At 36.5% G+C, this 13,315-nt stretch overlaps 1 protein-coding gene across 5 annotated transcripts in view; it reads left to right on the top strand.

Moving 5' to 3' along the window:
• Positions 1-13,315, top strand: part of LOC135475914 (GATOR2 complex protein WDR59-like) — a 38,822-nt gene that overhangs the window by 17,365 nt on the left and 8,142 nt on the right. For 2 of the 5 annotated variants that reach the window (XR_010445075.1, XM_064755873.1), the window contains exons 18-21: positions 470-633; positions 1,591-1,669; positions 2,274-2,389; positions 2,799-2,931. Coding sequence is in view for 4 of the 5 variants with exons in the window: in XM_064755873.1 (XP_064611943.1) it covers positions 470-633; positions 1,591-1,669; positions 2,274-2,389; positions 2,799-2,931 (492 nt within the window). In the remaining variant the exon portion in view is untranslated. Of the gene's footprint in view, positions 1-469; positions 634-1,590; positions 1,670-2,273; positions 2,390-2,798; positions 2,932-6,160; positions 6,225-7,601; positions 7,663-9,645; positions 10,638-13,315 lie in introns of those variants that run through there. The other 3 variants (XM_064755874.1, XM_064755872.1, XM_064755871.1) reach the window with 3 other exon arrangements.

Raw genomic sequence — 13,315 nt, 5'->3', positions numbered from 1 at the left:
TGGCTTCGGGAGCAGTAGATCCAGGATCAGTCCTGGGTCGAGTCACACCTAAGACTTCAAAAGAGGAAGTTGTAACTTCCTCGCTTGGCATTCAGTATGAAGGGGATAGTGGGACGACTGGTTGACCCGTATCAGTATAATGGCTCAGGCGGGCCGGCTTACTTGCCTTCCGTAAGTCGTCTCAGTGAAGCAGTACTCGATAAAAGAGCAGTGGAAATCTGTCCTGCAACAAGGAGGTACATTACTTACACCCTAAGGATTCCTTCGTTGTCATATGACTGAAAAATTGTTAAGTATGACGTTAAACCCCTAGCACTCACTCACTCATAATGTCTGTCACCACTCAGTAAAATTGATCAACTCTAAACAAATCACAAAAGATATTTTCTCCTGCTTCTTGTACCCCAATATATTTCTTTTAAATCTTGCTGTCTGAAACTCTCCTTTAAGTGATTTTTGGTTTAAACAGAAACCAAGACCTCGAAGTCGATCAAAGCTACGTGAGAAGGATGCAGAGACAAGAAAGTCGCAGTCTGGGGTTACAGTGAAGAAACCAAGCAAAGTGGGAATAGTTCGTGTATACGACATCTCAAGGCTGTTAACTGTGCACAAACAGCTTGCTGAAGAATACAAGTAAGTAGACTGGAGCCAGGTTCATGAAGTGTACTTGGTGATATTGAAATGGCTAGTAAAGCGCATATGTCTCTACAGCCTACAATGTCATGGTTGTCTAGGGCTTACTTTAAAATAGCTGAGTGAGCTTCATGAAACCAGGGCAGGGTGACCTCTTTCATGAATTTAGACATCTGTTGAATTTGAAAGAAGTTACAAAAAAAAAAAATAGAAATGAAGGAAGGAAGGAAGCACTTTCAAAAGCAAGTAATGTTTTGGGTTTGTTTTTTTTTTTTTTTTTTATTTTTTTTGTATTACTGATTGCTGCTGGTCTGGTGAGTTCAGCTTGAAGATCAGATGAAGATCAGGTGCTCTTGACCTATCTTTTATGTATTCCATTCCAGGTCTTGTAGTCTCAGCTGAAGCAGGTTATATAATGACAGGCCAAAAGGTTTGACAGGTGTTATTCTTGCAGTTTTGTCTGTGTGATTCCTTTCACATACCAATCTGAAATTCTTGAATTTGAAGGACGTAATTTACGGAGGAGACAATAAACAATGATAGCAAGGCTAAGATCTGACATTTACAACATCTTCCACTTTCATTTTGTCTCTGGACAAGGTGATCCTTCTTATTCCACATCACGGTTTGACTGTGGCTTTAAGTCAGGAGGTTTGTCAGGTACCTGGTGAAGGACGATGGTTTGATGTAAGGCACTCAGAAGTCCTGAAACAAGACAACTGTCATTCACTAACTAATTATAAAGCATGAGTATCCTGAGCACAAATTCACTAGTGGACACTTTTGTGGGTTAAAATTAAATAAAGACATCTGGTGCTGCATTTATGCTGAAAGTTCTGTTCACATTCCAAAGAGTGACCTACTTGACTGTATAAGGCAACACTGCAAACTCATGTATATACCTCACCAAAGTGTGATGAATATGTCTTTAAGAGTTATCTCCCATGTTTGTTCCAGATTGTCAGATGATGTGGAATCCATGTGCAGCCATAATGCCAGTGTGGCTGCAGCATTTGGCAGGAAGGATCTAGTACAGGTACGGTTATATGTGTGTAAAAGATATATAACTACCAGGTGTTGTCTTGTACCATCGCAAATATATGTATGTGAAAGTTTATTTTCGTAAATGCACCTGGCCTGTAACATTGACCACAAGCTTGCGAACATTACCAGTTAGTTTTCAGCTTTGTATATTCATGACAGCAGGATATCACACTGTAATTTAAAAAATGGCATAAATCAAAAGGTTCATAATGAACTGGAATATAATGTTTTATATTATATGCATTGAGTTGTGAGGTTTGGCAGGTGCGTGTGGTTTCTTCCACTTATGAACTTGAGAAAGGCCTTTGGCCACAGCCAAAGGTGTTAGTAAGCCAGCGCAGCGCAATGATCAAGGAATCTCTCACCAATGCATTTGCTGTGAGTTCAAGTCCAGCTTGTGCTGGCTTCCTCACCGGATGGGAATGGTCATGGGTTTCCCCTGGGCTCTGCTTGGTTTCCTCCAATGATAAATCTGGCGTCTTTATAAGTGAAATATTCTTGAGTATGGTGTAAAACACCAATCAAATACATAAATAATTAAATATAAACCTGAGTGCAGGTACATAAACAAATTAATATTTTTTTTTTCTCTCAAGGTATGGAATTTAGTGAACTTGAGTTGCAGTAAGACATTGTCTCCAGACCTGACAAATCCAGACAAAGGGCCACCCTGGGCAAGAAACCCTTTTGGCAAACAGATGATCAAATCTTTGTAAGTAAATGCATCAGGTATTTTGTCAAGCAGGACAAATAAAGCGTTTGCTGCTTTTAAGTTGAAGTTTGTGTATTATTCTGTGGTGTAGATGAAATTCCATAGTTCATTCAATAAATATATTGAATATTTAGGCACTTCAACCTCATAAAAACTTCTTTGCAGGGTGGATGTTTTCATACCATAAAGATTGTGCCATGAAAGAAAAATCGTGACAACATGTAGAAGTGTTGGGCTATATTTTTTGAGTTCTGCCTTTTTTCCAGGTATGCCATTAAACTGAGTGAAGTGTATGACCTGTTGTCAGAATGGAGCATTACTGTAAGGTTCTATATATTTTTTGAGTTCTGCATTTTGCCGCTCAAGTATTCTGATGACCTGAACTAAATATGTTCTGTTCTGTTGTCAGAATGGAGCATTACTGTAGAGTACATGATGTGCAGACCCTGGCCATGTTGAGCTGTGTGTTCTGGACCAGAGAGGACAGTCAGAAGGCATCAACACAGTCTGCCAAGCTCTCTCAGGATACTCTGCCCCCTAGTGTGAGTACACAGGTTTCTGGTGTGCTGGCTAAGCCAGTCGTCTTAGACATTTTCAATAATTTTTACTTCTTTGAAGTTATATTCAAGTAATGGTTGTAAGGAATATATGTTTTTTGAGTTGGGAAATTATAACGACAGTGTGATGTATTACTTTGGCCTGGCATCATGGTATTAAAGCAGAGGAGTGCCAATTCGTGAATATTAAAGTGGACCGAATTAATTATCTAAAAACAAGTATGATTACGTTCTCTGAACAAATGTTTATTCAAGCAAATTCTGAAAACATTATTCTGTGTAGACTGATAAAATTATACTTTTTGTCAAGCCCTGAAATTGGCCAATCCAGCCCATGTAGTTTTGTCTCGAAAATCAAGTTATGCATAAATATGCACTGACAGCTGCTCTTTCATATTCAAAAAAGTTGAGGAATTAGGGTAAAACCAAAATGTCACAGCACAAAGGAATGTTACTGTTTTGTAAGCTAGCAACCTTGTATTGTCCTATCGCAGGTTTGTGACTTCCATTGTATTTGATGTGTCTCTGTGCTTGACATCTCTATAAAATATCGTTTTAAAGTGGATGAATAATTATACAATTAAGTGTATTTATAGATTTATAGATAACAACTTTTTATTTGCACAAGGTTTCTGTGCTAATCCTGACATTGTTATATGATAACCACTTGTTATTATACACAATTTTCAAAGCTGATAGTACCATTATTTTCAAATAATGATGGTGGTATCAACATCAAAAGGTGTGGGAGACATTTATATAGGCTCAGCCTAGTTTGTCAGTCCAGTTTATTTGTTTGAATAAAATATTATTTTAAAAAAAAAAATCCAGAGGTATGATAAATAAGTTGTTGTCTTCATACAGTGATTGTTTTGTTCCAGTACTCAGTGTTATAAAAAGATAGTAAACATGTTGCTGGCATGCCTGATGAGCATGTCCAGACATTAGTTACCTACATGTTGTCACTGTCATATAGGCTTCCCCTCCACAAATGTAATTTTTAGGCCTCCTCGTGAATGTAATGAGGGCATCTTGATTTTGCTGTGTTTATGTATGAACTATGAAGTAATCTTTTGAGGAAGAAATCTCAAAAACTAATTACCTGTAAGTGTTAAGATTGTTTAGACTTGGTATTCGCCTTCCAACCTTCATTGTCCTTACATGATTTACAGATTTTGAACTTAGGCAATTTTTCGTGGGTTTGAGTGTTACATTGCAAGCAGGTGTGACGAAAATCTCACACACATATATATGGGTGTGATTTTTGATATTGCCCATAATATCCATATCTCTATAAGGAAGGGTTTGATTGGGGTGGGTGGAGGTGGTGTGGGGGCAAATGGGTGGGGGTGGTATGGGGGTAAGTGGATGGGGGTTGGGGTCTGGGGTTTGGGGGTAGATATATGTTTGCAAAAATCTATATGGCAGTCTCTAGTTCTGTTTAACTAGCTCTGTAGCTCAGTACATTTATTTCACTTTACCAGACTCATCTAGGCCTGTTACCATAGTTACTGGATCACTGCAGCCATAAACTTGACAGCTTTTTGTATGTGTAAATTAATTCAAACCACGAATTATGCAACTAGCATAATCGTTGTGTGTATACTATAATGCTTAATTGAGATATTTGATTGTTAAAATATACAAGTAATGATGACCTTTTCCTAATGTCAAACATTTTCAAATCAAACATTCATAATTTCATTAGATCTTCTGGTGCAATCTGTTATCTGTTATTCTTTGCTCTTGTTATAAGTACATGTAAGGTATTTTTGTTATTCTTCAGATGTGTCATTTGTTTACCTTATTTAATTGGAGTTATACGGAATGGCTAAACTATAGGTAAAACAGTGATCAGTTAAAAAAAAGGGTACTGAAGACAGACTTTTATTCATGGAAGGTTAATTATGTGATCTGTACAAAAGATAAGAAAAAAATTCTAGCTGAGTGTTGTTGTTTTTGTGATTATGGTATTGTTTTGTGACCATTGTCCTAAATGTTTCAGTATAATTCTGTATGCCAAAAATACCTTCTTTAGTGGTGGAACTTACGTTGCATCAGCTATCAGATGCAAGTGATAATGATTTGTTGAATTTTACAGAAATGGTAAGGTTTTGTCTGAACTACAGTGTTGTTGTAGTTCAGCAGGTAAAGGCAAATGATCTCATCATTCTGTTATTTATTTCCTTGTAGAATTCCACCAGGATCTCTTTGCAGCAAACAGTTGCTTGTGTTATCATCATGCTATTTATTTCAAACCTTTACTTGTTAGCTGTGGAATCACGGAGAGAAGTTTGATGAAGCATACCATTTTCAGCATCCTATAGAGCTTAAGCCGGTTTCAGCATCCTATAGAGCTTAACACAAGCTCAGCATCCTGTAGAGCTTAAGTCGGTTTCAGCATCCTATAGAGCTTAACACAAGCTCAGCATCCTGTAAATTAAACTGCCCATTTGACTATCCTGAATTACTAATGGCTTAAAGAACCAAAGTTGGTTTCTCTGTACTGTAGAACCATAGTCATTCTTATATATTCTGTAAAACCCCAGTCAGTTTCAGCTTGCATTTTCAGCGAATATACACAATAGCTGTAGAGCTTGAGGAGTAATACAGTGGATTGTCTTGCACTGAGGATCTCGGTGTGCTGCTCTATAAACATTGACTTGAAAAACCTGTTCCTCAGAGTTACCTTGAAGGTGATCTGCAAAGATATATTTAAAAAAGAAAGTAAATATATGCTGATGACTTTTTTTATATTTTTGTTACTTATTTTTTTTTGGCCAGAAATGAATCACAAAAATATGTACAATCTATAATTTGCTAAGAACATCAATGCTTGTTCCCCTTGGATTTCGAAACATAATAGCATCAAAATGGTCCTTTTGTTTTTATCCGAACGTCAACAACGACACAAAAACTGTAGAATTTTCGTAAATGTGAATGATGGACACCTCAAATGACATTTTGACATTCTAAAATCAAAGAGGGATAAGTGATGGACATTCTACATACAGTTATACTGGATATTTATAAATATTTGTATTAAAAATACTTAATAAATTATTTTCACAAAGAAAACTTCCACAGTCTTATTCGAAAACAGGAGAAGCCTGTTGATAACAATTGTTGTGAAAATAAAAAACATTGCAGTCCACCTTTAAATACTGATGTGGCCCCTGTATGATGTGTATGTCGTTTGTTGTTGTCGCTTTAGAATGAGGTTTACACACCTTCCTCTCCACAACTGGAGCTCACACTAAATGGATGGAACCTGCTGCGTAAGTCACTAGAGCCTCTGTTTCTGTTTGTCTGTCTGTCTGTCTGTCTGTCACCACTTCAACCCTGAAACCCCTGTTCATAATGACCTTTGACCTCTTTGATTTCAGCCACTCTCAGGTGGGTATTTACATTTTTGGTTTTATCCCTATTTCATATTCGCTAACAAATACTGTCCTTTCTTCTTCAGCTCTTATCTGGGGCAGATCTCTAACAACACAAGCTGATGGCCAGCTGCATTTCACCAAGAGAAAAAAATTTTTTTGTGCAGATTACGCAGAATGGTTTACATTCGCTGTTTTACAGTTCAGTGGGTATTTGTACAAAGCTTGGTAAATTCTTATCACTAAATGATTTAGTCTCTGCTGCAGTAATACAACATGATCTACAAGGAAAGTTGTAAAGTCTTGTGAATGTGGTGACTGTACAGAGAGGCGACTACAGTATAACTTTACACAGGTGATTAGAGGTGGCGTTGGTGAGATCTCATAAAACTTGGTATTTTTAATTATTGTTTTTGCTAGACATCTTCTTAACTGTTTGATTGACAAAGTATCAAAAAATCAAAAAGTATCAAGGGAGTACATTGTTGAAAAATCTCACTAAGCAAGACAGGCTGCATAGTCTTTGAGCAATTTTCAGACATTGTGGTTTTGGAAAGAAAAAGTACTAAAGAAATCGTCTTTTGGATCATTGTACAATTTTTCTGCACAAAACTGACTTAGTTACCAGACTATATAATACCACATATGTGGACTATCAGTTGTGTTTGTCAAGCTGTCAATTTCATAATGAGATTGACAGCCAGTTTATTAGCAGATTTTATTGTAGTTATTATATTTTTGTTTTTACTAAATTTTGGACATGAAATTTTTGAACGTAGCACAGCAGCAATGTTTATTGACTTTTTGCATGACATGTAAGCTGGGACACAATATAATGTACATACAGCTCAGACCAAGGTGGCTACATACAGGTTGGTGCCTGAAGCCTGAGCTTGTCAATGCACTGTCAGTATGGGAAAACATTGTCAACAAATGTGTGTAATTTGTAACAGATATTACAGTCATCATGCTTCATGTTTCGAACTTTATTTTTATCCAGTGATTTCAAAAAGCATACCATTACCATGATCAAGAAAGTTTTGAATATATACATTGCATACATTTGCTTCGCTGATGTTTGGCCATCATTTGACACTGTAAAACTCATTACAGTTAATTAATGTTTTATCCTGCCACTGATCCTGTTTAACCTGGTTGCCATGGTGCTGGGGATCCCCTTAGTTACGCATGGAGCCCCAGGGGCGGGCGTAAGGGAGTTGAATGCTGGGATATCATGTACTAATGTATAGTTGTCTGGGCGTTTCTCTTTGACAGTACAGTCCGTATCACACTGTCTCCTCTACCTCCAACCTTCTCAAAGGCTGGGTCTCTGCCAGTAAGTTCTTGCCCTCACTCTGGTGTGTTTACTGCTTCGTGTATGTCACCTGTAGCAACTGTCGTCAGCACTTGTTAATGCTGCACTCACCTGGATGTCACCTGTCTTTGGCTGTTCAATATTCAGGGGTCTGCTGTGTCTCAAAGTCATGGCATGTTACTCACTCAGAATAATTCTGCTGGAGCAAATACATCTAACAATGTCTAGGGCAATGTCACCATGCTTTAAAAAAAAAAGAAGTACATGCTTTCTAACAAATTTTTCCCAATTAACAAGGAACTTATTTACTCTTACATTTTTAACTCGTCTGTGTACCGTTTGGCTTTCATAGAATGGATAAATGTATTTTGAGTGTTTGTTTGCGGCGATATAAATACTTGATAACAAAAAGAGATTTTTAAAGTTAGTAAGATGTGAAGTGTCAAACATGCTATGATGACATGTCGTACCAATGAGGAGATGTGTTGCACTATCTAGTGAACTACCGGCACTTTTAATCGTGTGTGTGGTTGATGTCTTTGTCTTGGTAACAAGTTTGTGCTTTTGTATGCGTACATATTTCTGTCCAGTATTGGAATGCTGGGATGTCTTATATGTCTCTTGTGATTTTACTGCGGAACATGCTTTAATAGAATAGTCAAGCTTTTATTCTTCTACAGTTGGTAGACTTTCTTGTTGTTTTTTTATATTTTTCTGAACAGTGATATCTATCAACTTAGGCTTTTAGATATTTGAAATTTATTTATTGATTTATTTTTGAAATATCTGATTACTGTAAATGACGTAAAATTGCGTAACACCATGCAAGTTGCTCATTTTTCCTGATTCTTTGAGTTGTGTTTATGATGGGTTTTTTTTTTAAGGTAGGATAATATCCTTCTGGAAATATATTTCGGCAACAAAAGTAATAATTTATTTCATTTACCTATCTGTTAACCGCTGTTGTATACAACATAAGAGAATACAAACTGTACAAATGCTTCTGGGGATTTGTTCAAACAAATAAGAATGAACTCGCATCACCAAGCTTTTGTCCCAGTTTGGTTTTCTTCTGAAATGTTTCGTGGACTTATTCTGTTATGAAGTGTTTCGTTTCTTCTTAAATGTAGCATTAATGTTGATTGCATTTGATTTCACTAGCCAATGATGAAGCTCAGTGTGCTTGAGCAAGAAACTTTTGCCAGCTGGGTTTTCAGTGTGCTTGTAACAGTTCAAATTCACTTGTCTTGTAATTTGATAGCTAGAGTCTTTCAGCTGCCAACTTCAGTCCTGTGACCAGTGTCATACATTAAATAAGCAAAGTTTTTCAGTCTGTAGAAATTTTAAGATTTCCATATTTCTTCTGTATTCAAATCATCATGAGGAGCGAATGATGATCAAGACAAGATTGAAGATGAATTACTGAGATTGTTAAATGAATTTCTTCATAGATAATTTGTTGATTTATAATGAATGAATGAACGAAACCTTTGTTTAAAGAGGGTAGCTCTGTCATATTTAACAATTTGCTCTTCTCAGAGGCCCTCAATAACAATACATGAATGTTAAATAATATAGAAACATGAAAACAGTCAATAATACATCACTACATATACAACTTATACAAATTTACTGGTTGAAATAATTTTGCAAATAAATTGACTTAAAAGCAGAAAGTGATGGTGCTGTTTTGAGTAGACATTCTAAACTGTTCCAAGCATGACAACCCTGTGACTACTGTAAAGCTGTTTTTATAGCAGAGTTCTGTTTTTCAGTATGAAGGTTGTTAACAGATATAAGAAACTTATTGTGCACTGCTGTGTTTTTAACAAGCATTTCTTTTAGATATAGTGTTGACTCATGATGCAATGATTTAAAAATAATATTAATCATACGATATCTGATGCAATCAGAAATTGGCATCCAGTGGAACTCTAGGAGAATTGGAGCTGTAGGAGTATGTATTTTACAGTCTAAAATAATTTAAGTTGCTCTTTTTTGAAGCCTTAATAATCTGTGAAGAAGTGACTCTGGACAAGTTCCCTTACTGAAGTACAGTAATCAAAAGGTGGCAAAATACAGCTATGAAAAAAGTTTTTCGTGTCTTCAGATCAAGATAAGTTTTATTCTGCCTTACAATTCCAAAACTTTTGAAATTTTAATGCAAATAAAATCAATATGGTCGCGCCATGTAAGTGTTTCATTGATGAAAACAGCAAGCAATTTTGTTGATGCGACTTGTGCAGTTGAAGAGTCATCAATTTTATGTTCAAGACATTTTTTTTTACTCTTCCAAGACACTTATTAACATAAATTTTGTTTTATCTGAAGTTAAATACATTTCATTTTTATACCACGACACAGTAACAGCTTTTAGGGTTTTTTTTCAAACTGTCTTAATGTTCGTAACAGTTTCAGCACCGTGAACAATGAATCGTTGTGCCCTCATCATGAGAAGTAGATGTATTATTATATTTTGGAAGGTCATTTATATACATGATGAATAGTGATGGTCCCAATATTGAGCCTTGTGGAACACCTGTTTCTGTTGTCATCTCCCATCGCCATGATTGGAAGTACTGATATTGGCCGATTATTATTGATGAATGACTTATTCCCTCCTTTGTGGAGAGGTATGATCTTTGCTATTTTCCAAGTATTGGGATAGGTACTTGTTGTTTTGCACTTGTTTATTATTGAAGTCAATGATTTTGTGATGACTGGTGCAGAACATTCTCAAAATTTAGCATTTATAGCAGTCAAGTCCACAGGCTTTTGACTCGTCTAATGCACATAATTGTTCAAAAATGTATTTTTCGATAACATTAGGATTAGAGAAAGTATAATCTTATGGTACTTTTTCATTGATAACACATTTTCATTTGCAAAGATTTGGCTTTACTGTAGAAGATCTCAATTGTAAAACACTTCTGGTACAGTTTTGGAAGAACTTAAGTTCTTAAATAAATTGGGAATCTGTTCAGGATCATCAGTCACGGTAGATCGTTCTCATCAGTTATAATCTGATCAGGAACAGAAGAAGAGTGGTTTGGATTTATGGTCCACAGTACTTTCCAAATATCATTGGGATTTATGGTGCGCAGTACTTTGCACATATCACTGGGATTTATTGTCCGCAGTACTTTCCACATATCATTGGGATTTATGGTGCGCAGTACTTTCCAAATATCACTGGGATTTATGGTCCGCAGTACTTTCCAAATATCATTGGGATTTATGGTCCGCAGTACTTTCCAAATATCATTGGCCTTTATGGTCCGCAGTACTTTGCACATATCACTGGGGTTTATGGTCCGCAGTACTTTCCAAATATCACTGGGATTTATGGTCCGCAGTACTTTCCAAATACCACTGGGATTTATGGTCTGCAGTACTTTCCAAATATCACTGGGATTTATGGTTCGCAGTACTTTGCACATATCACTGGGGTTTATGTTCTGCAGTACTTTCCAAATATCACTGGGATTTATGGTCCGCAGTACTTTCCAAACATCACTGGGATTTATGGTCTGCAGTACTTTCCAAATATCATTGGGATTTATTGTCCACAGTACTTTCCAAATATCACTGGGATTTATGGTACGCAGTACTTTCCAAATATCATTGGGATTTATGTTCTGCAGTACTTTCCAAATATCACTGGGATTTATTGTCCGCAGTACTTTCCACATACCATTGGGATTTATGGTCTGCAGTACTTTCCAAATATCACTGGGATTTATGGTCTGCAGTACTTTCCAAATATCATTGGGATTTATGGTCCGCAGTACTTTCCAAATATCACTGGGATTTATGGTACGCAGTACTTTCCAAATATCATTGGGATTTATGGTCCGCAGTACTTTGCACATATGACTGGGGTTTATGTTCTGCAGTACTTTCCAAATATCATTGGGATTTATGGTCCGCAGTACTTTCCAAATATCACTGGGATTTATGTTCCGCAGTACTTTCCAAATATCATTAGGCTTTTGTGGGTTACTCTTCTTATTTATTTCAGTATTTAACACATTCTTTTTAGCAGAAAAAAATGTTGCTGTTAACTGTGTTTTTCCAGTATTTGCAGCTTTTCTCATCACTTAGTTTTTTTATCCAAATCACGTTGATACATAGCCCATGATATCTCTTCAGTTACCCATCAAGGTTTTGAAATATGCTTAACACCGCGATGTTTTAAAGGGCATGCACATTGGGGATATTCTGAAAACTACTTATCCATTTTTCAGTTGCAATATTTGGATCTTCCATATTATGCTGTGGGGCCTCCGTAGCTCAGTCGTTTAGCGCGCTAGCGCAGCGTAATGACCCAGGAGCCTCTCACCAATGCAGTCGCTGTGAGTTCAAGTCCAGTTCATGCTGGCTTCCTCTCTGGCCATACGTGAAAAGGTCTGCCACCAACCTGCGGATGGTCGTGGGTTTCCGCCGGGCTCTGCCCGGTTTTCTCCCACCATAATGCTGAAATATTCTTGAGTACGGGGTAAAACACCAATCAATCAAATAAATAAATAAATAAATATTATGCTGTTTAGTGGATCAACTACATGTACATTCTGTATCTCTCATTTAGCTAGAAATGTGAGGATAGTAATAAAAATATTGCACTTTTTACATGTAGATGCTAGCAGTGTTGGCAGAGGTATAGTTACATGTATGCTTCTCATTACACCAGTAGTTTTGGGTTTACGTAAGCTGAGGGTAGCTAGACCAAGTCCATGCCTAACCTGCCAACAATGTTTGATGTTGTTATGGGATTTTAAAAAATATGCGGTGTGGTTGATGGTAGTTTTGTGTTGACCTTGTGAATTTGAATAGCAGTTTAGTTTAGGATCCGACCCAACCCAACTCTCAATTTACACATCCACATATGGATTATGACTGCCAAACACATGAGGAATGTACCAGTTGTGTTAAATTTCTTTTCAAGAGTTTATACACACTTTTATCACCTGTGTGCTTGATTAATCTCTCAGGAGAAAGTCATTTCATTTTAAGTTGGCAGACTGAGTGCATTTTCTTGATTATGACCATCACATTTTCTCCCTGAGAACAACCCTGGATTTTGACCTTCAAAGTTTTCACAGAAGACACCTGTTTTTATGATAATGACCTTTAATGTTTCCTCAGACCACAATTGTTTTCTGGATTTCGACCTTCAAAGTTTTCAGAGAGCATACTTGTTTCTGGATTATGACCTCACAGTTTACTGATACCAAAATTTTATTTGTAAAGAAATAAACCTCTACATAAAAAGGCATCAGTGTTAAAAGGTATAATTGAAATGATGTTCAGTTTCTTACAGACATGATGCATTATACTAAAGGAATCAATAATATCTTTTTGATTATGTTGTTGTTGTGTGTTACTGGTGGCTGTTGCATGTAATTGTGGTGTGAGTTGCCTGTAGATGTATACTTGTTCACTATGAGTTATTATTGAGCTGATTGATTCGTGTGGACTCAAAACCTGTTGTTTAATTAAATTTTGATCTGATTTGGTTATACAGCATGTGCATGCAAAACACCAGTAATGTTCTGAAGTGGGGCCCTCTTGTTCAAAAGCGCAATAAGATTTAAGTCTTGCATTACATGAACTGTAATCCCATTGTTTGTGTCAAGATTCAGGTCTTACTTTAATACGCTTTTAGACATTTACC

This window comes from Liolophura sinensis, chromosome 9 (assembly GCF_032854445.1).
Source record: "Liolophura sinensis isolate JHLJ2023 chromosome 9, CUHK_Ljap_v2, whole genome shotgun sequence".
Lineage (NCBI taxonomy): Eukaryota > Metazoa > Mollusca > Polyplacophora > Chitonida > Chitonidae > Liolophura > Liolophura sinensis.
The sequence above is the reverse complement of the archived record's forward strand: the minus strand, read 5'-3'. Positions and strand labels throughout refer to the sequence as shown.